Consider the following 20,905-nt stretch of genomic DNA (forward strand, 5'->3'; position numbering starts at 1 on the left):
TGTCTAGTCGTTGAAACACTTTCTTGAGATGGGCTTTTGTTAGAACCTTTATCGGGTTTGCTTGGGAATAAGGTCTCAAACGGAGGGTTGCTACCACCAACGCAAATGCTTGTAGCTCTATCGGTGGGTATCTAGTTTAGGCCCCCTTCTGCTGGTATAATAGACTAGCCTTTGTGCCTTGTCTTCTTCTCATACCAACGCTACTGACATGGCTTCCACTATGACAAACAGATATAGGTACAAGGTTTCTCCTTGTATGATTTGACTCACGAGGGGGGATTCAATAGGTAGTCTTTGAGCCGAGTGAACACTTCTTCACTCTCTTTAGAATGTATTTTTCCATATAAGAAAAAACATCTATCATAACACACCTCAATATCAAGTTCTCTCTTTCTTCAATATATTTATTATTTTCTTTGTTCATGATTGGTTTACAAAGCATATTGTACATATTATTTATCTTTCTATTTTTCAACCCATTTTACATTTTCTTTTTCTTAAAGAAAACCTATTGATTATAAGAGAAACACATGCAAACTGTAATTTTTCCTTCTTCTAGGCTGAAAATCTAAAAAAGAAACTTTTTGAATATATAGAGCAGTGGTCTGGCTAAATCATGTATAATGAGCACCGCATTAGCTTCTTTATTTTAAACTTAAAACCAACAGAAGCAGCATCTTCAACTCAATATCCAAAAAAAAAAAAAAAAAATCAGAAACTGAGACAAAACAAAAGGGTAGCACACAAATATGCATACTTGTTGCCAAAAAAATTCACTTTATAACTATCAATTTCTAGAAGATTAAAGAGCTCTTTGCACACATTCTATAGAAGCTGAACAAAAACTAAAATTTTATTCTTTCCTTTTCCAAAATATTTATATGCAAACAATTCTTTAGCTTTTATTTTATATAAGTTGAAGAGATAAGTTATGGACATTGTGGTACCCTAGGAATTGATTAAGGCCAATCACTAGCCTAGACCTATATCAATATGTCTCATAGCCCAGAGAGTAATTAAAAGCCCATCTCTAAAAGAGTGCAAAAAGTCGAAAAGGTCAAAGCCTATGCACTTCTCTCTCTCAGCCCACCCCCTAAAAAGCGGTGCTACTCTGTCACTCATAGTAGTTCGTTGCAAGTTACTGTTAGGTCAAAATCAATTTTTTATTTTTTTAATTTATATTTTTTTATCATTTTAAAACACTTTTCTTTTTAAAAAAAATCAATACACTAATAATCACTTTCTTAACTATTAAGTAAAGAAAAAAATTAAAATAAAATAAAATATATGAGGTGTCAAAATAAGGTGTCAAAGTAGCATTATTCACCCCCCCCCCCCCCCCCCCCCCCAAAACATGTGATTTACTACTCTTTATTGAAGAAAATTAATTTGATAGATGCCGAACTTAATTCTTTTAGGATTAATTTTTTTCAAAAAAATATGGATGAAATAAATTTCATTAAAAATATTTGTAATAGTCTTGTTTTTATTCTCCATTATCTCATCTCAAATATTTATTATCTTTCAATCCGCTCCCAAACATCTCTCTTCTTCTCTCCAGTACTTTGTCCAATCAAGAAAGTACAAATTTTTTTTTTAAAAAAAAAAATAATTGCTATAAAGAGATGAGTTCTTTAAAACATGATTATTAGAAAGTAATAATTTGAAAGTAAGATAAATAGGAAAAGAAGAAAGTAGATGATTATTGAAAGGAAAGAAATGAGAATGTTTATATAACGCAGTGAAGAAATATTAAGATTTACACAATATCTAAGATGAAGTAAAGAAAGTGACATGCCTTATAAAATAAAACAGTGGTGAGCTTATAAAATATATTCTGATTACTATAATATCTACAACTCGGATTACTACAATATGTCTATCACTTGCAATTAAATCAATCAAAGTTCTGCATTATTTGCGTATATATTGTATAGAAAAAGAAGATTGCGATTGATTTGAAAGAAATGACAAAAAGTAAAAAGATATTCCGTGCTCCACTGTCGAGAGGACCCTGCCAATAATGTAGATTGAGGTTATCGATCTAAACTAAAATGAAGAAAAGTCACGACGTTGATGGTCAATTTATTAAATTTGAAATGCCGTGCACTACTAAATTATGCAGGCGGTAGATGTGAAGAATATGTCCATTGACTTGAAAAATCAACAACAATAGTATTAATGTATGTTTTCTATGATCCATCAATATCTAAGAAATCTCTTAGAAACTGTTAGGATTTACAAAGGTGCGTAAACAAATTGAATTCGTACATGCATGGTTAGATTTTAGGAGTGGTGGATGATCCAATTTTATTCAAGCACAACTTGAGTTTACTATCAAGTTACATTTATGTTTAGGACTAATTTATTTATTTCTTGTTGGTTGCAATCCCTAAAAGAAAAGTACCTCAGGGGTAACAGTCTCCTTGTTGTACATCATTCACAACCTTATAAAAACATCATCCAAGAGTTTGAAATCCTCAAAAAAGTAAAAAGAAAAAAAAAAGAGTTTTTACTTTATAAAATCTCCTATGCATAATAAGTTATTTTTGTGAAGACTACATGTTCTATCAATTGTCGAAATTCTCCTCGACCACTACTACAATGAATGTTTCATGATGCTCATATAATTTCTTTCTTTTAGGTTCTACATGTTAATTATATTTTGTGTTCAAACTTTGTATCAGCTTACACATCAAAATTCTTACCTAACCTTTAGTATTTTACTTGAGCACATAATATATATAATGCAATGCGTTGAGGATTATCAATTATATTGATAGTCAACATGAATGCATGTGAGGTCTAAATTAAACAATTCGTTAAAAGATAAGTATTTTTATGTGGGTCATCTTTTCTGACGTTGATTAGAACTTAAATCGATGTATCAACATTGACAAACTTTTGTACAAGTTGTTTGTTGGAATGACACTCTGATCTTTTCAATGTCAATGGGCCCATCTTCTATATATGAGATGTTGATTATGTGGCCTACCAATTCTTACCAATTAGATTTCTGCAATGTTATTATCTCTTTCAATATCAAGGGACTTGTCTTCTATATATATAGTGGTCGAGTCAATCTTCTATGGGACGTTGATTATACGGTCTACCAGTTGCAATATTTATATCTGTCAGATTTTAGCGTTGCATATATATTTGGGTGGAAAAAGAAGATTGAGACTGCTTTGATTCTTGTTTAAAAGAAAAATATAATTGTTTTTCATTGACAAAAACTAAAAAGATATTCCAAAAACTAATACGTATATATTGGGCTAGAAAAAATGAAAAAAGAAGATTGAGACTACTTTGGCTGCTTTCTTTTCTTCTTCGTCTTCTTTTTTATTTTATTTTATTTTTATATAAAAATATAAATATATTGTTCTTCATTTAAAAAAAGTATATAAATATTCCAAAAATTAAGACGTTTATCTACAAATAATTTTACAACAAATTCTTGTATATGCTCTAATTTTTGAAGACTAACGAAAGATCATGTGCTAGCTAGATAAAATATTTTCCAATTTGCATTTTAGTAAGAATTCTAAGAACTAATTCAGGCCTGCATGTCTTCGTACCAATTTATAAATGTGAGATACACTTGCATGTTAGACCATGACATGCCAATAATGTGAATTGGAATTATCTAAACCACATATAATGAAGAAAAGTCATCATAAAGTGGATAGTCAAGTCATTACATTTGAAAAGTCATACACTGATTAATTAAGCAAGCTGTGGGCTTGAAGAAGATGCCCAGCCATTGATTAGAAAAATCAACACCAGTATTAATGGAGCATGTTTTCAAACAACATGGAACTAATATTTGAGTTTGTATGAGTTGATTTGAGCTTTAAACGAGTTGTGACGACTAATAATCGATCAGGACTTTACATTAACGACCGAACCATTTAGTAAATGAATTAAATTAACTTTAATAGTCAGCTTATGATCATCTAGTGGTTTTGAATTGGGCTGGGTTTCCTTTATATTATCTTTATTAGCAATTGAGCACATTAATTAGTTAAATACTAGCTAGTTAGGCCGCCGAGGCTCTCTAACGTTCGCCAGGTTTATTTATTCCAAAATCTTCTTCAATAGAAAAGAACAAGCGCTATAGCCTATAGAAAAGCTTACTGAATTATATATATAAGGAATTACAATTTTATGAAAACCTACCGTACAATGAAGTTGCAATTGAATAGCGCGCACTGAAAACTTCGTGGAAAATTTTGTAAGCTGGATTACGTAATAATTAAGAAAATTAATAAACACACATAATTTTTCATAATATTTTATATAATAATATTTAAAAAAAAGTTATTTTATAAATTAATTTGTAAAAATAACATCATTTTATTAAAATATTCTTATATTATAATATATATTATATGGGTATGGTTACTCTATAATCGACCAATCAAACACGCGATTCATGGTTGCGTTGAACTGACCCTTTCAACTTGCAAACCGGCTAGTTTCACTTGATTTGACTATATTTATGTCTTTGAAGATGTCACGTGATTTGACTCTTGCCACGTGTGGTTGGAGTTATACTCAATGGATGATACAATATTCCGTATGGATTATCTTTCAAATTTAATTACGTGTAGTTTTGTAATATTATTTTTTTTAATAAAATGACATTGATTATAAAATAATTCTAAACGAGTGGTAAATAAAAAAATAAAAAAAATAAAAAATTCTACTTATCATTTTCATACCACACATAACGTATATATATAATCTTTTATTTTTTTTCTTATTAAATATGTGATTTATAGATGATGAGTAGAAAATTTTAATTAATTTAAAAAGAATAAAATTAAAAAAATTAAAAAATAATAAAAAAAATAAGAATAAGTATGGCGTATTCTTTTTAACTTAAAAACAAAAATAGTCTAATCCTATTTTATATTTTCTAACTCTCTCTCAATTCTCAGTTGAGTTAGTTCTCACGAGTCACAACCACCTCCCACACTTCCTCTGGATTATAATTTTGGTGTTTCAATTTGTTTGTTTGTAATTTTAGACTTATATAGTTAATTTTATACTTTTAGAGATATTATGATTTAAATTTTATGTGAAATTACGTTAATTATATCAAAAGCATTATTTGAGTTAATTCAACCCATTTACATGAATAGGTTAAAAGAGTCAAAACAGATTGTGTTATGTCAATATATTTTTTAATTAATTTATAACGGATCAAAATGAGTTGTATTGTGTCAATCTGTTATTTTAATTAGTCATGTTAAGATTTGAAAATTTGACCCATTAAATTTAACGGGTCGTATTTAAATTTACTTCTATCGTATAATATATACTGTTTAATACTATCTGTTAACACGATTTATCATCCCTTACTCGAAGAAAGCAAAGAAATTGCCACCAATGGCAGTCTCCAAGCCTCCTGCTAAAGCCCCACCTCCCCTACTGTCTATCCCTACCTCCCCGTCCTTGGCTTTTGCTATTTGTTTTTGTATTTCGAGTAGGCATTATTTTGCAATTGAATAGCACTGAAACTTTGGACCTATTGCAATTATAAGCTGGATTTTATAATATTTTACACAATAATATTTAAAAAAAATTATTTTTATAAATTAATTATAAAAATAACATTATTTTATTAAAATATTCTTATATTATGTAGATATCATAATCCATAATTATCCTATCAAACACGGGATACATTGGTTTCATTGACCCTGAACCTTTCAACTTGCAAACCGGCCAGTACGAAGTGTTTCACTTGATTTGACTCTTTTATGTCTTTGAAGATGTCACATGATTTCACTCTTGCTACGTGTGGTTGGAGTTCAATGAATGATACAATATTCCATATGAATTATCTTTCAAATTTAATTATGAGTTTTGTAATATAAATTTTTTTTAATAAAATGACATTGATTATAAAAGAGTTGTAAATCAAAAAGATAAAAAAAAAAAAAAAATTACTTATCATTTTCATACCACACATCACATATATATACATAATATTTTATTTTTTTCTCTTATTAAATATGTAGTGTATGGATGATGAATAGAAAAATTTAATTAGTTTAAAAAGAATAAAACTAAAAAATTTTAAAAAATAATAAATAAATAAGAATAAATATGGTGTATGGTATATAGAGATGATAAATAGTAAAACTAAAAAAAAAAAAATACATATATATATATATATATAATCTTCTTAATTGCGCTAACTTTATTCCACTATAAATCATCAGTTTCAACTTGAGGGTGAGGGGGCCACCAATTAGGAGATCTTCCTCAATTCCTCATTCACCATGCATGTCTATATATGGATGGGAGATTTCCTCTTGGTTGTTGCGTGCCGTATGTAGCTAGGTGGGCGTGGCAGTGCAATGCAAGACACTTAGAAGTATAGGTTGTATGGAGTGTGAGGGGATTGTTAACGATTTAATATAAATAATTAAATTTATTTTACTTATTAATTTAACTTTTTTTTAAATAAATAATGATTTGACATAATATAAGAATAAATATCTTAAAGTCAAATGACGTGTCTACACTCAATCTCAATTAATATTTCATATATTAGGTTTACATATTGAAGGAGAGTCTAATTAGTGTTAAATTTTGTATAAGCTTACACATCAACATTTTTATCTAACCTCTAGCATTTTACGTGAGTATATAATATATATAATGCAATGCACCGATGATTATCAATTAAATTGATAGTCAACATAAATCTATGTGAGGTCTAAATTAAACAATTCATTAGGAGGTAAGTCTTTTATGTGGGTCATCTTTTCTGGCATTGATAAGAACTTAAATCAATCTATCAACATCAACAGACTTTAGTGCAGTAGTCTATTGGAATGACATTGTGATCTTTTCAATGTCATGGGGCCCATCTTCTATATATGGGACGTTGATTATGTGGCCTACTAATTCTTACCAATCAGATTTCTGCGATGTTATTATCTCTTTCAATGTCAGGGAACTTGTCTTCTACATAGTGGTCGAGCACATTTTCTATGAGACGTTGATTATGCGGTCTACCACTTGTAATATATACACCAACTAGATTTTAGCGTTGTGTATATATTGGAGTGAAACAAGAATATTGAGACTGTTTTGATTCTTATTTAAAATAAAAATATAATTGTTTTTTATGGACAAAAAGTAAAAAGATATTTCAAAAACTAAGACGTACATATTGGTCTAGAAAAAATAAAAAAGAAGATTGAGACTGTTTTGATTACTTTTTTTTCTTTTTTCTTTTAATAAAAAAACATATATATATTTTCATTTACAAAAAGTATATAAATATTCTAAAAATTAAGACGTTTATCTACAAATAATTTTAGAACAAATTCTTCTATAATATGCTCTAATTTTTGAATACTTACGAATGATCATGTGCTAGCTAGATAAAATAATTCCCAATTTGCATTTTAGTAAAGATTCTAAGAACTAATTCAGGCATTCATGTCTCCATAGCAATTTATAAATGTGGGATCCACTTGCATGTTAGACCTTGACATGCCAATAATATGAATTGAAATTATCTAAACCACATACAATAAAGAAAAGTCATAATATAGATGGTCAAGTTTTTAAATTTGAAAAGTCGTGTACTGATTAATTAAGTAAGTCGTGAGCTTGAGAAAGATGTCTGACCATTGATTAGAAAAATCAGCACCAGTAATGGAGCATGCTTTCAAACAACATGAAACTAAAATTTGAGTTTGTATGAGTTGATTTGAGCTTTAAAGGAGTTGTGCCGACTAATTATCGATCATGACTTTACATTAACGACCGAACCATTTAGTAAATGAATTAAATTAACTTTAATAGCCAGCTTATGATCATCTAGTGGTTTTGAATTGGGCTAGTTTCCTTTATATTATATTTATTAGCAATTGAGCACATTAATTAGTTAAATACTAGCTAGCTAGGCCGAGGCTCTCTAAGATTCGCCAGGTTTATTCCATCCAAAATCTTCTTCAATAGAAAAGATCAAGCGCTATAGCCTATAGAAAAACTTACTGAACGATTTATATAAGGAATTACAATTTCATGAAAACATAGTACCGCACAATGAAGTTGCAATTGAATAGCGCGCACTGAAAACTTCATGGAAAATCCAATTGCAGTTGTAAGTTGAATTACATAATAATTAAGAAAAATAATAAACAAACATAATTTTTTATAACATTTTACATAATAATATTTTAAAAGAAAAATTATTTTTATAAATTATTTTATAAAAATAAGATTATTTTATTAAAATATTCTTATATTATAAGATATATTATAAAATATATTAGGTGGATATCGTTACTCTGTAATCGATCTATCAAATGCGGGATTCATGGTTGCATTGCCCTGAACCTTTCAACTTGCAAACCGGCTAGTTTCCCTTGATCTGACTCATATTTATGTCTTTGAAGATGTCACATGATTTGACTCTTGCTACGTATGGTTGAAGTTATACTCAATGAATCATACAATATTCTGTATGGATTATCTTTCAAATTTAATATCTTTCAACTTTTGATTCATCCATTCAACCAATTCATTAACTTTGATTAAGTCCTTGAAGTATGCGAGTAGTTCAAAAAATTAAACAATTAATTGGAAAGGAGCTAGTTAATTGTAATGACTTACATTCAGTGAAAATTAGCTTGAGATTCTTGTCGTAACTATGTACTGAACTAGGCTTATTCGTGAAGTACGTCGCATGCATAGTGAGAGGTTTGAATACTCACAAAATAATATCTTATTTGTTGAGAATTAGATAGGTGGGGTCTAGACGGGGTAATCGTAGGCGCTCCTTTAAATCAAATTTGAGTGGGGCCGTAAAAATAAATTGAAAAACCGATTGTACCGATTGAACCAGTCTGAACCCGCCAATCAATCCGTTTAGGTTTCGATTTCTAAAAACAAAAAACCAGTTGGAAACTGATCCGGTACCGATTCTCACATTTTAAAAATCGGTTTGAATCGAATCAGAATGGTTTATATCTATATATATATATATTATTTTATATTATATATGAAATATTTGTTATATAATTCTTTATGTTATATATAAGTTTTTATATTATATTATAGATGTAAACTGCTAATTAATATAAACTAAAATTTTAATCTTATTATTTATGTCTATTAATCTTATAACATATATAAAATTAATAAAATTTTTATTTTAACCATGAATATTAATATTAAATTATTAATATAAACTTACTTTTGATATACATCAAGCATAAATACATTTTGGCAAAAGGAAATGATATTCCCACCGAGACACTCCATTGATTGGCTTTTTTTTTTTTTTTTTACTTAATGATTAAGGAGGTATTTTTTAATGAATTTGTGATTTTTTTTTTGAAAATATTTAAGGAGTTTAAAAGAATGTTTGAAAAAAAAAAAGAATTTGGCCGTCTGGGTGGATACTCTCAATGGAAAGTCTCGGTGGGTGTAACAACACTATTTGGAAAAATAATTATAATATATATTATTTTTATAAATATATTTTTACACATTTGATTATATATACTCATATAAAAAATCTATAACTTAGATTATAGTTAAATTTAATATTATACTATTTGCGTTAATTATTATAAAATAATGTACTTATACTATTATATAAATAGACAAACAGTTTAGTATATATAAAGATCATATTATTACTAACACAAATAATATGTAAAACTAAAAAAATAGACTAGATTAGACCGAAACTGGAAGAATCAAAAGTTTTGGTCTCAATGATGAAAAGATGTGGTCTCGGTTCTTAAATTTTAAAAAATTGGTATACACCAGTTCGATTCTAAGAAAATGTATAAAACCAGATCGAGCTGGACCGGTTACACCCTTAGATGTGAGTCATAATTTAAAATCTATTCTCATTAGGAAATCAAATGAATCCTTAGATGGTTAATACTAATAGCATAAGGTGAATTCATAACTTAGTATATAACAAACAACTAATTGAGAGCATTGAGTCATTGCCCTTAATGATTAATATGTGTTGCAACACACCATACCATACAAAATGGGAATCCTGACAGGGCAATGTGTCTAGCTACCACGAGGGTCCTAGTCAATATGTACTAATTAGCCCCTTCCAAACTACTAGATTTTATCTAAAACAATATGATCATATCATGCTCATATAAAAGAAACAACCTTGAATCCCTTTACGATGGCAAATTCAAAAGTAATAATGCTCAACTACAACAAGATTTCAAAACAAACTCTAAACAATTATACTTAATCTAATTCTTGGATAGCCTCCAACTCTTGGCCTAAACGCGTGGTAGGCTTCCGTGCTTGGATTCTTGTAGGGCTTGAGGAGGCAAAAGGATTAGGAGGCATAACTAATTTATCTCCTTGTCCTTCCAACATTTGAACTACAAGTTTCATGGAAGGGCGATCCATTGGATGCCATTGTATGCACCAGAGTCCCACAATTGCAAGTTGTTCTACAATTTTAGTATCTCCATCATCTTCGATAAAGACTCTTAGCTCTTCTTTTTGGTCTAAAAGATTATAAATCCATTCTGGAAAGTAGACCTTGCTAGTGCTTTCCGCTGTGACATCAACATTTCTCTTCCCTCCAACAATTTCAAGTAACAACATTCCAAAACTATAAACATCTGCTTTATAAGACACATTCCCAAAGTTCCTAGAGAACACTTCGGGTGCAATGTACCCCATGGTCCCCCTGCCTGTAGTCATAGATACTACACTCTGATCCTTGGAACACAATTTTGCAAGACCAAAATCAGAAATTTTTGGATTAAAGTTATCGTCAAGCAAAACATTGTGGGGTTTGATGTCAAAATGGAGGATTTGGTGGTCACATCCTTGGTGAAGATATTCAATTCCTTTTGCAACTCCAATAGCAATATCTTGCAACTTGTTCCATCCAAGAAAACGGTTCTTGACATTCGCTGAAAATATGAACTTCTCTAGGGAGTAATTCGATAAAAACTCATAAACTAGTGCTCGCCTAAATCCATCAGCACAAAAGCCAACAAGGCGAACCACATTAACATGGTGAATTCTACCCATAATTCCCACTTCATTTATGAATTCTTCACCATTTTCCTTGGAACTGTTGTTCAGGATCTTCACGGCAACATGAATTTGATTGGAAAGTTTTCCTTTGAATACTGTACCGTATGCTCCTTGGCCCAACTTCTCAGCAAACTGATTTGTAATCTTTTTAATATCAGCATACGAGTATCTCGTTGGCTTGAAATTTCTATAATCCTCCAAGAACTTTTCAATCTTTGCCCGATATTCTTTTTCTACCATATTATTAATATAGGCACGTTGGAGAGCAAAGACCACCAGTAGTACAAGAAATGAACTTATGACGGCACCTGCGTATTGAACAATCGTGAGTGATCAAGAAGTCCCATATCCCATGATCTTGCCCCATGATGAAAATGTCATATAGCCAAGGGACAACTTACCAGCGGTGACTAGTTTTGTTTTTTTTGAAAATGTACCTGCGAAATGTTTTAACATATGAGATTCTCATCATGCTTATGATCATTACAAAACAGAGAGAACATATCAAATTCTCATCATGGTTATCATGACTAGTTTCGTGAAAGTAAATGTTATTTATTATTGAGTGAAGTGGTGATTTTACAACCGGCATCGTTTTTTTATTTATTATTGTTTTCTAAATTTAGTTTTCTAATTCCAAATTTTAGGAATAACATTAATTCATGATAAAACCCTTCAATATATGTGTATATATATATATTATATATTTAATTTCATATTTCTTTGGTGCAAAATTAAAATTTCGTTAATGCAGAAATTAATTCGCCGCTGCTGTCTCTGCAGAAGGGCCTTTGTAAGCTAGGCATTAATAAAAGTGTGAATAAATTGAGTGCAAAGTTGGAAATTAGATAGAATAGGATATATACCTTTCGCTTCATCTGGTGATCTGGACCACTTCATGTAAATAGTTGGGTCATCGTTGGATTCCAAATAACGTCGTGGAATCGATCTAACGTTATAAATCCTTGTACAAGGCGGTAACGGAAAGTAGATGATGGAATCTTCAAAAGCCAAGGCATGAACTTGGTGGGTAGGGCCACTAAGACAATAGATCCGAGTGTAATATTCATCTTCTTCTGTTTTTTTACGGGAACAATTGAAAAAGGCATAGTCATCTAAAGCGTAATCTGTTGTGAACTGGAAAGGCGAGGAAGATAAATTGAGATGGCGAATGTCTCTTGGAAAGCAACGATCAGGATGATACAATTGGATTCTCCGAGATTTGAAGTCAATGTTTTCGACAAACAGTTTTACTGAATCCGGTAGGTCGAGCACCGTTTGGTTTTTATCAGTGCAGGATAGAAGAAATCCTGGACGAAAGTCACAGTGGTCTGGATGTCGGTCTTTAAGTCGGAAAGGAAATCGGACGGCTTGGCCGTGGCCTCCACACCGTAATGAATCAGCACACTCATGATTTCGGCCTTGTACGTGGGTGGGTAAGATGAAAATTACGACAAACAAGAAGAAGTAGGAGATGATCATCATTGCCATTTCTTATAAGCAAATAATTTTGAATCTGTTTAATTTATGGAAGGTTTGGTTTCTCAGCCTTTGAAACAGTCGCACTTTATCTAATTATATATATATATATAGCCATTATTGGTCTAGCAGTGGGAGTCAGAAAGACAAACTCACATTTTTATGTGACGCATGTGCTTACGCGTGTAGACGTACACCTATATATTACATGCTTGTTTACAGGGTTGGATACTTTACCCTCTCTCATAAATTCATAATCCCCTAATTTCCTGGTTCTCTCTCTCTCTCGATCTCTCTCAATGACGAGAGGTGTCATGTCCCTCCCTGCAGGACTCACCGCCGTTATTGTTCTACTACTGCTAGTCCATCAAACTTGCGGCGCTAAGGACAATGATCACTGTGCTACTTCCTGCGGCAATATCCACAACATAAGTTATCCGTTTCGATTGAGAGACCAGCCAAGAAACTGCGGCGACCGATGGTATAATCTATCATGTGAGGACAATCAAACTGCGCTATACTTATTTGCCAGAAAATATTACGTACAGGAAATCAATTACAGTAACCGTACAATACGAGTCGTGGACTCAGGTATTCAGAAGGATAATTACTCCTCTATTCCTCGTTATTTTCTTAATTACTTCACACCATTCGATGCTCCTCCATATTATCTGTCAGACACACTGAGCACGAGTGCAGTGGCTTTTTTGATGTGTGAAAAACCAATGAATAATCCTGGGATCTATCTGAACAAATCTGGTTGCTTCGAGAGTGGAGTGTTTTCTTCAAACTCTCCTAATTTGACCCAATCCAAGCTGGGGTTTGCTTATGTTACATATGGCTGGACGAAAGCAAGGGATATTGTACCATCGTGCCAAGTAGAGCAGATTTTTTGGACATCGGAGCAAGGCGGCCTATTACCAGGTGATGATCAAAGAAACTTTTCCTGTACAGACTACCACAACAAATTGGCCTATGGTTTTCAGCTTAGATGGTTTAGTAGCTATTGTATAAATAAGTGTGGCGAATGGGTTTATTGCGCCGTTGACCCGGATGGCACACTAGTCTATGCAGATCGTAGCGACGTATCATGTATTGGTGAGTAAAGAATGCGTATTGCTCCGATTTCTAATCCAATATTATTTTTGTTGAAATACACGACTAATAATAGTAATAGTAGCTATAAATAACTATTTTGTTTCCAAACGCTAACGTTATTCCTTGTGTTTTTTTTTTTTTTTTTGTCAAACCTGGACTCCCTAAAGAACTATTTTGGCCATTCAAAGGTGCGGTCTTTTTTTTCTCTCTCTCTATATATATAGGCTGTGATACTCATGACATAAATAAAATTTAGTTTTAAATTATATATAATCACTTTGATGTTTAGTTGATTTCTAATTATATTCTTTTCTTTTCTTTGTCAAATTAACAGGATTCCGCGGCATACTACGTACTTTATACTTGGGTGAGGTTAATTTCTTTCTCAAAAAGATGTTTGAATATATACGATATATGTTAGGATGACACTATAATAAAACAGAATTTTCTTAAGAAATTAATTGGCTTAGAATGAAGAATTTTCTTATTAGTTAATTATCCAACTTATTAACTAAATCATTCCATAGTCATCGTACTTTAAGTCAGCTTTTCGCTTATTAATAAGTTTTATTAATCTTTTTGTCACCGCAGCTATTGCAGAAAAGTTTATATCACAGATAGATCACGGTAAGAATCCATAACTCTCTTTAATTTATTTTTATATTATTTTTCTTCTTTAATTTATCATTATTTTTTAATCTTTTCATTTTTTAAGATACAAGAAGTGAGTGAATCATATATATATAAGATAAGGAAAGAAAAAAAACTGTACAAAATGAGGCCGCAGCCAATAATGAAAAATCATCTTGTACTGACACATGTCCTAATTAAAAACAGTTACAAAAATAAACTGAATTCCTTTTCGTATCATTCATATATAGCGTTAATAATGTTAAGCGTAATATTAAGCAGTTCCAACACTTAGAAATTGAAGGCGCTTATTGTATTGACATGACGTTCATGAAAAAAATAATGCTATTAATTAATGACACTTTTAATAGAAAGCTGATTGATTGAGTTTCCAAATACCTGATGTTATTGTTTTCTTCATTATTAATGCAGGAGATGAAGTCAGGGATCGGATCTCAAGGTTTTTATATCAACGTGACAGAGGTGAGGTTTCTATCTATAAATTAAAATCATGTTGTTTGAAGGATATATGATTGAAAGGCATGACATGAATTAATGACCTAGCTAGAAGAATTGGATGGTTTGTGTCCTCTATATCATGATTATCCAATTTAGTAGAGCTAGGATAATAACCGAAGTGTCTACCCAATGATGGATTTGATCTTTTTTTCGTATTTGAAACCTCTTAATTTATAACAAGCCTCAATTATGAGCCACATGATAGCTCAATAACGTCGACAAGCTGGCATATATAGAATCGAGCTCAACTCAATTTAAAGCTAGCCTAGACATTTAAATCTAGAGGTTTTAGTTTTTTTTTTTATTATTAATTGTTTTTTATATATATAGGGGTGGCTCAATACAAATTGAGGCCTAAGACGAAATTTAAATGAGTCATTTGTAATTATAATACAATAAAATATAAATTATTATATGAAATATTTTCAAAATTTTCAATAAAATAAGATTTTATTTAAAATCTTTAAATACAGTTTTTGTGAATTTATATTTACAACAACAACTTAAAATAAGGTCTCAATACAGATTTTGTGCCTAAATTTAGCAAAATCTTAAAAAAATTATTTAAAATATAAATAATTCATTGTATTACATATTAAAAAAAGAAATTCATTGTATTAAATATTTAATTTAGTATTATGGGGCCTTACACACAGTAAAAACTATAAAAATTATTTAAAATTTTATTTAATGAAATGGTTTTTATTTTTATTTTTGAAATAAATTAAAAAAAAACACCTCATTTTTTATTTTTTGGAGGCCTTACATAGGATGGAGCCTTAGAAAATGGCCAAAATTACCTTACCATTGAGCCTCTATATATATATATATATATGTATATATACATGTCGGTTATTTCTTTATTTCTTCTCCGGCATATATAGCCCTGGGGGACACTTATTTATGCAATTTTCTTACGCCTTGAACTTAAATTTGTCCAAGTCTCTTGATTACTTAGTTTATCCTTTCATATTCATGCAGTACTTTCAGTCCAACTAATGATCATTCTCATCGACTTCGGTAAGAACCTGCACCTTGCCTTTGGTCTTCATTATTTTTTTTTTTATTTTTCAACTACATTTTTAGCACATCATTCTTTAGGCTATGAAGAATAAAAATAAACGCAATGGAAAACATAAATGAGTTTTTGACAAAATAAAAACTAATAGTTACTATCCTTAATTTGTTACAAGATCAATTTTTGACAGTTGTGCAACTATTGATCATTACTTCTCTTATATATGATCTATTTCGGTGATGCCATACCATATATATGTAGGACTATACCATGGAGCAAAAGTTATATTGGCGACTCCATTTGTGCTTGCATTCTTGATATATAAGTGGCGTAGGAGACATTTATCAATGTATAACGCTGTTGAAGAATTTTTGCAAAAACACAATGACCTCATGCCAATAAGGTACTCTTACTCAGAAGTAAAGAAGATGACCAAAGGTTTTAAGGATAAATTGGGTGAAGGTGGTTATGGCACTGTCTTTAAGGGAACACTTCGAAGTGGCCAACTTGTAGGCGTAAAAATGTTAGGAAAATCCAAAGCTAATGGCCAAGAATTTATCAGCGAAGTTGCAACCATTGGAACGATTCACCATGTTAATATAGTGCAACTCATTGGCTTTTGCGTTGAAGGATCAAAGCGTGCTCTTGTGTATGAATTCATGTCCAATGGATCTCTCAATAAATACATTTTTTCACAAGAAGGAAGTATTCTTCTAAGCTTTGAAAAAATGCTTGACATTGCTCTTGGAGTAGCTCGTGGCATTAAATATTTACACGAAGGTTGTGAAATGCAAATTTTGCATTTCGATATCAAGCCTCACAACATTCTTCTCGACGAGAATTTTACACCTAAGGTCTCAGACTTTGGCTTGGCAAGACTTTTTTCAGCAGATGATAGCATCGTTTCTTTGACTGCTGTAAGGGGGACATTAGGATACATGGCTCCTGAGTTGTGCTATCAAAATATTGGGGGCATCTCATACAAAGCTGATGTTTATAGTTTTGGAATGTTATTGATGGACATGACAGGTAGACGAAGGAACTTGAATACATTTGCAGATCAATCTAGTGAAACCTACTTCCCTACTTGTGTCTATGACCAATTGCACAATGAAAATGGCATAGAAATAGAAGATGCCACAAAGGAGGAAAAGAAAATGACTAAAAAGATGATCATAGTTGCGTTATGGTGTATACAAATGAAGCCTAATGATCGTCCTTCAATGAAAAAAGTCATAGAAATGCTTGAAGGAGATATTGAATGTTTACAAATACCTCCGAAACCTTTCTTGTCATTATCAGAGAGATACATACAACCGGACATTGAAGAAAGTTCAAATCAGTCTTGGTCATCAATTCAATCAAGCGAATCAAGTCAGTATACACAATCGCCAATGCAATTTAAATGATATGTCAGTTTGTTGATTTGCCTGCAAGAAAAAGCTAGTCGCCAAGCCAAGGATGGCAATCTCTCATACTTGACAGTTCAAAGGTTCTTCATATTATTATATATGTAACAAATCAGTGTTAGCTTTCCTTCGTCCTACATCATTTATTTCTGAATTCAATTTGCTTACGCTAAACTATTGAATGGGTTTTTAGTTAATCTTCGACAAGGTATGGCGTTAATATTCAATTCTCATTTGTTGTCTCCACTAGCTTGTTGAATTTTGCATATTCTATGGGACCAATCAATATAATTTAGTCGCGCTTATATAAATGCATGTGTAGACTAATTTTGGGCTATCTAAGTATACTAGCGAATCATAGAACAACTATTATTAAGAGAGTTAGATGCAATCACCTCACAGCTCCACCCAATTAGAAAATATAGCACTATATATATATATATAAACTCATGCATGCAAAAAAATATATCAATATATATACATATCTATGCGTATAGAAATGCAATTTATGCATGTCTCTGTATATACGCATAATGCTTAAAGCACCCATCAAGGTTTATAAAGTTAGAAAAGCTAAATGCTATAAAATAAAAGGAAAATGTTATCTACAATACCATTATCTCACTATGTTGATGTATAATTTTGATTTTGATTTTGATTTTTTTTAAAAAAAAAGATGATTCAAAGGTAATGGAAAGTAGCACATTTTCAAGTATGATAAAAGTTGAAGAGGAGTGCATTATATAACATTGCTCAAAATGAAATCCAAATATTAAATATAATAACAATATAAATAAGGAAGATAGATGGTAGTCAGGTTTCTTTCTTATAATTACATAATAATGTGATTGGATTATTATGTAATCACAAGTAAATATTAGGTTCAACAAATCTATTCATCATCCTCTTTCTCATCATCATGCCATGATATGGCATTAGATGATTAGATACTATATATTATATTTCACTTGTGAACCAATCATCTAATACCACATCACGGGATGATGAGAGAATGATGAGTAGCATTATTCTATTAGGTTAATTAGAGAATAATACAAGTTAAAAGGATATGTTCAAACTAAACACGATTTATCATGCTTCAATATCAACTATCATTTAGGGCTAGGACTATTAGAGTATCTAATATCTTTTGCATGTAAAACATTGATTGCAAAATTATGCATGCCATGATGCCATCATAATTTCCTTTAGAAGATTAAAAAACCCTGCAAGTCCATGTAAAATTGCAAATTGGGCATAATGCACTCCAAATGTCTGTTTTACATATTGTCTTGTCGACTCTTAAGCTGCAGTAAAATATTTTCTTTTCCATGCAGAGGATGAATTGTTTTTGACAAATGTTGACCGCGAAGGATATATACCATCGATAAGATAATATCTCATTATATAGTCACTTCCATTGATTGAGTAGTTAACCTTCAGAGTACATCATTCAACAAGCTCTCTAAAGGGAACATCCTTTTACAATTATCTTGAGAGTTTTATTTCACAATTATGAAAAATGAATATTCTCATAATATATTTTGAAAATATTCTCATAATATAATATCTTTTTTAATATTTTGAATCAATTTAAATTTTGGTCTGGCTTATAAATTTGGATTAATCTAAAATAGAACATAATTATATAACATTGTATATGAGTAGATATTGCAAATATCAAAAGATATGAGGATATCATTGATAATTAGAGGAAATATTTGAAATGAATAAAAAATATTAAATTATAATATTTAATAGACAAAAAAAATAGATAAGCTAATGTATGGTATATTATAAAAGTTCGTATGAAAAAAAAAGATTTTGGTAATATATTTTAAATGATAGGATAAAGGAACCATTGAGAATGGTGTTAGCTGACCTCAGTTGACAGTAGTGAAATCAATTATCTATCATACCCATATCCAAACAGTCTCAACCAACATTTTTCTAAGCAAGCAGATATATCATTTAGATATGGAAAACGAGATACATTAGGAGAGTGGGATTCCCCAACAAATACCCCATAACCATAGCACAAAAGTGAAAGAAGGAAAAAAAAAAATCGGGTTTTGGGACCAAAATCTTGGTCCCCACTCATACCATGCCAAGAGGGTGCCATCTTAAATGATGGTTTTTACAGTTCACACAGACATGTACTGGAAAAGGAATGGAGAGGCTTCTCTTTGGTGGAAACACTGATGAAAAAGAATTAGTAACTTTTTAAAAGAGAACAGAGAGAGGGGGAATCCAACCGACCAGTACCTGAATCTTTTAATTGATGCATCAAGCCATCGACATGAGTGAATTCTATGGTATTGTGAAATGATAAGCGGTCTTGGGTGAAACTTAAATACTAGAAGACCTTGTAATGCCCCACTGCAATACTAGAAGACCTAACATTCAATCTTGGGTGAAACTCAAAAAAACAAAAGCAATATGCCATCATTGGACCATTGGTTGTTCACGAAATAGCTCAAAGACATCTTCTCATTACCCTTCTGCCAATCTTGGTAGGAAATCGCCCATCCATCTCAATAGCTCATGATAAGCTTACAATTGGAGAGAAAATTAACCAATCCAAGTTAAATATTTAAGAAATTTACATTTTATACAGTCTTTTTTCTCCCAAAATAAAAAAGACTGTATAAAATGGTAATGTTTCGAGCATCCCTATTTTGAGCTTGAGATGAAGAATTTGTGCACGGAAAGTTATGGAAATCTGAAATAGACATATTTGTAAGCACACACTAAGAAGAAAACTATCAAGGCAATATAGGAAATCTATACCTGAGTTCGATTCAAGTAAATGCACTAGTGTAATAATAAAAAAAAAAAAAGTGTGGGGAGAGACATCCCTTACCATGCCTTTAAGAATGGTTAATCATTGAGAATACATCAGTGAACAAAAGAAAAATAAAGGTAGAAACACTTGAAGTCACTGCTTAAAGCTTCACACAACCAAATATACTTAATCTGCTCAACCAAGAAACATAGCAGTATCCAAATGTCATATATGCGTTAATCATGAAGCCATTTCCCATTTCCTCAGGATTTCATTTAAGTATATCATGTATCAAAATATATGGAACCATTTTGAATCCAACCTTTTGGGACCATCAAATCTACGAGTGAACAGCACTGTAGGGGGAAGAGGCCGAAGATCTTCGTTTGTACAAAGATTGGAGGAACCCATACTAATATTTTTAGGGACGATTAAGTTAAATATGGGTAAATATTGGAGGAACCCAGACTAATATTTTTAGGGAAGATTAAGTTAAATATGGATACAGGGCAGAGGCAATACACATACCAACAGACTACACAAAACTACTGACATGTCATAATGCGTATACACCATTGAGCAGCTCAGATTCTTCAAAATGAATAAACAGAGGGTTTGAAACCTAGCCAGTATTATAACTTCCGGGTTTCAGCAGAGACATCTTGATCAAATTGTGGTCTGATATAGCGATAAGGTGCAACTTAAATAAGACATTTCTATATTAATTTATGAGCAAAAAGCCTCATCCCATTTCTTTGGATCAGCTACAAAACCTTCATCTGCTCATTATAGCATTACAAAACCTTCTTCAAGAGAAAAACCCAGATACCACATCCTTGCCAAACTTACCTTCTGGGTTTTTAGCACCCTCAACCAAAGATTTATTGATGAATGCCA

General features: G+C 31.2%; 2 protein-coding genes and 1 long non-coding RNA gene across 4 annotated transcripts; 1 reads left to right on the top strand and 2 right to left on the bottom strand.

Annotated features, from left to right (window-relative positions):
* Positions 1–1,824: 1,824 nt before the first annotated feature.
* Positions 1,825–13,036, bottom strand: LOC121254648. Its single transcript, XR_005938683.1, has 3 exons — positions 12,741–13,036; positions 12,637–12,641; positions 1,825–1,837 (listed from the first exon to the last, which is right to left on the bottom strand). It is a non-coding gene; the product is annotated as an uncharacterized LOC121254648 (long non-coding RNA).
* On the bottom strand, positions 10,112–12,670 carry LOC121254638 (rust resistance kinase Lr10-like). 2 transcript variants are annotated; one of them, XM_041154758.1, is made up of 4 exons: positions 11,936–12,670; positions 11,598–11,617; positions 11,472–11,498; positions 10,112–11,378 (listed from the first exon to the last, which is right to left on the bottom strand). In XM_041154758.1, exons 1-4 carry the CDS (start codon positions 12,559–12,561, stop codon positions 10,261–10,263), a joined length of 1,791 nt encoding a protein of 596 aa, XP_041010692.1. In that variant the 5' UTR covers positions 12,562–12,670; the 3' UTR covers positions 10,112–10,260. The 2 variants fall into 2 exon arrangements, with proteins under 2 accessions (XP_041010692.1, XP_041010693.1); XM_041154759.1 differs by lacking the exon at positions 11,598–11,617 and having other exon boundaries at positions 11,472–11,507; positions 11,937–12,669.
* A 1,675-nt stretch (positions 13,037–14,711) lies between the features above and the next one.
* Positions 14,712–17,250, top strand: LOC121254640 (rust resistance kinase Lr10-like). Its single transcript, XM_041154762.1, has 3 exons — positions 14,712–14,760; positions 15,778–15,816; positions 16,076–17,250. Exons 2-3 carry the CDS (start codon positions 15,795–15,797, stop codon positions 17,221–17,223), a joined length of 1,170 nt encoding a protein of 389 aa, XP_041010696.1. The 5' UTR covers positions 14,712–14,760; positions 15,778–15,794; the 3' UTR covers positions 17,224–17,250.
* Positions 17,251–20,905: the final 3,655 nt, after the last annotated feature.

This window comes from Juglans microcarpa x Juglans regia, chromosome 3D (assembly GCF_004785595.1).
Source record: "Juglans microcarpa x Juglans regia isolate MS1-56 chromosome 3D, Jm3101_v1.0, whole genome shotgun sequence".
NCBI lineage: Eukaryota > Viridiplantae > Streptophyta > Magnoliopsida > Fagales > Juglandaceae > Juglans > Juglans microcarpa x Juglans regia.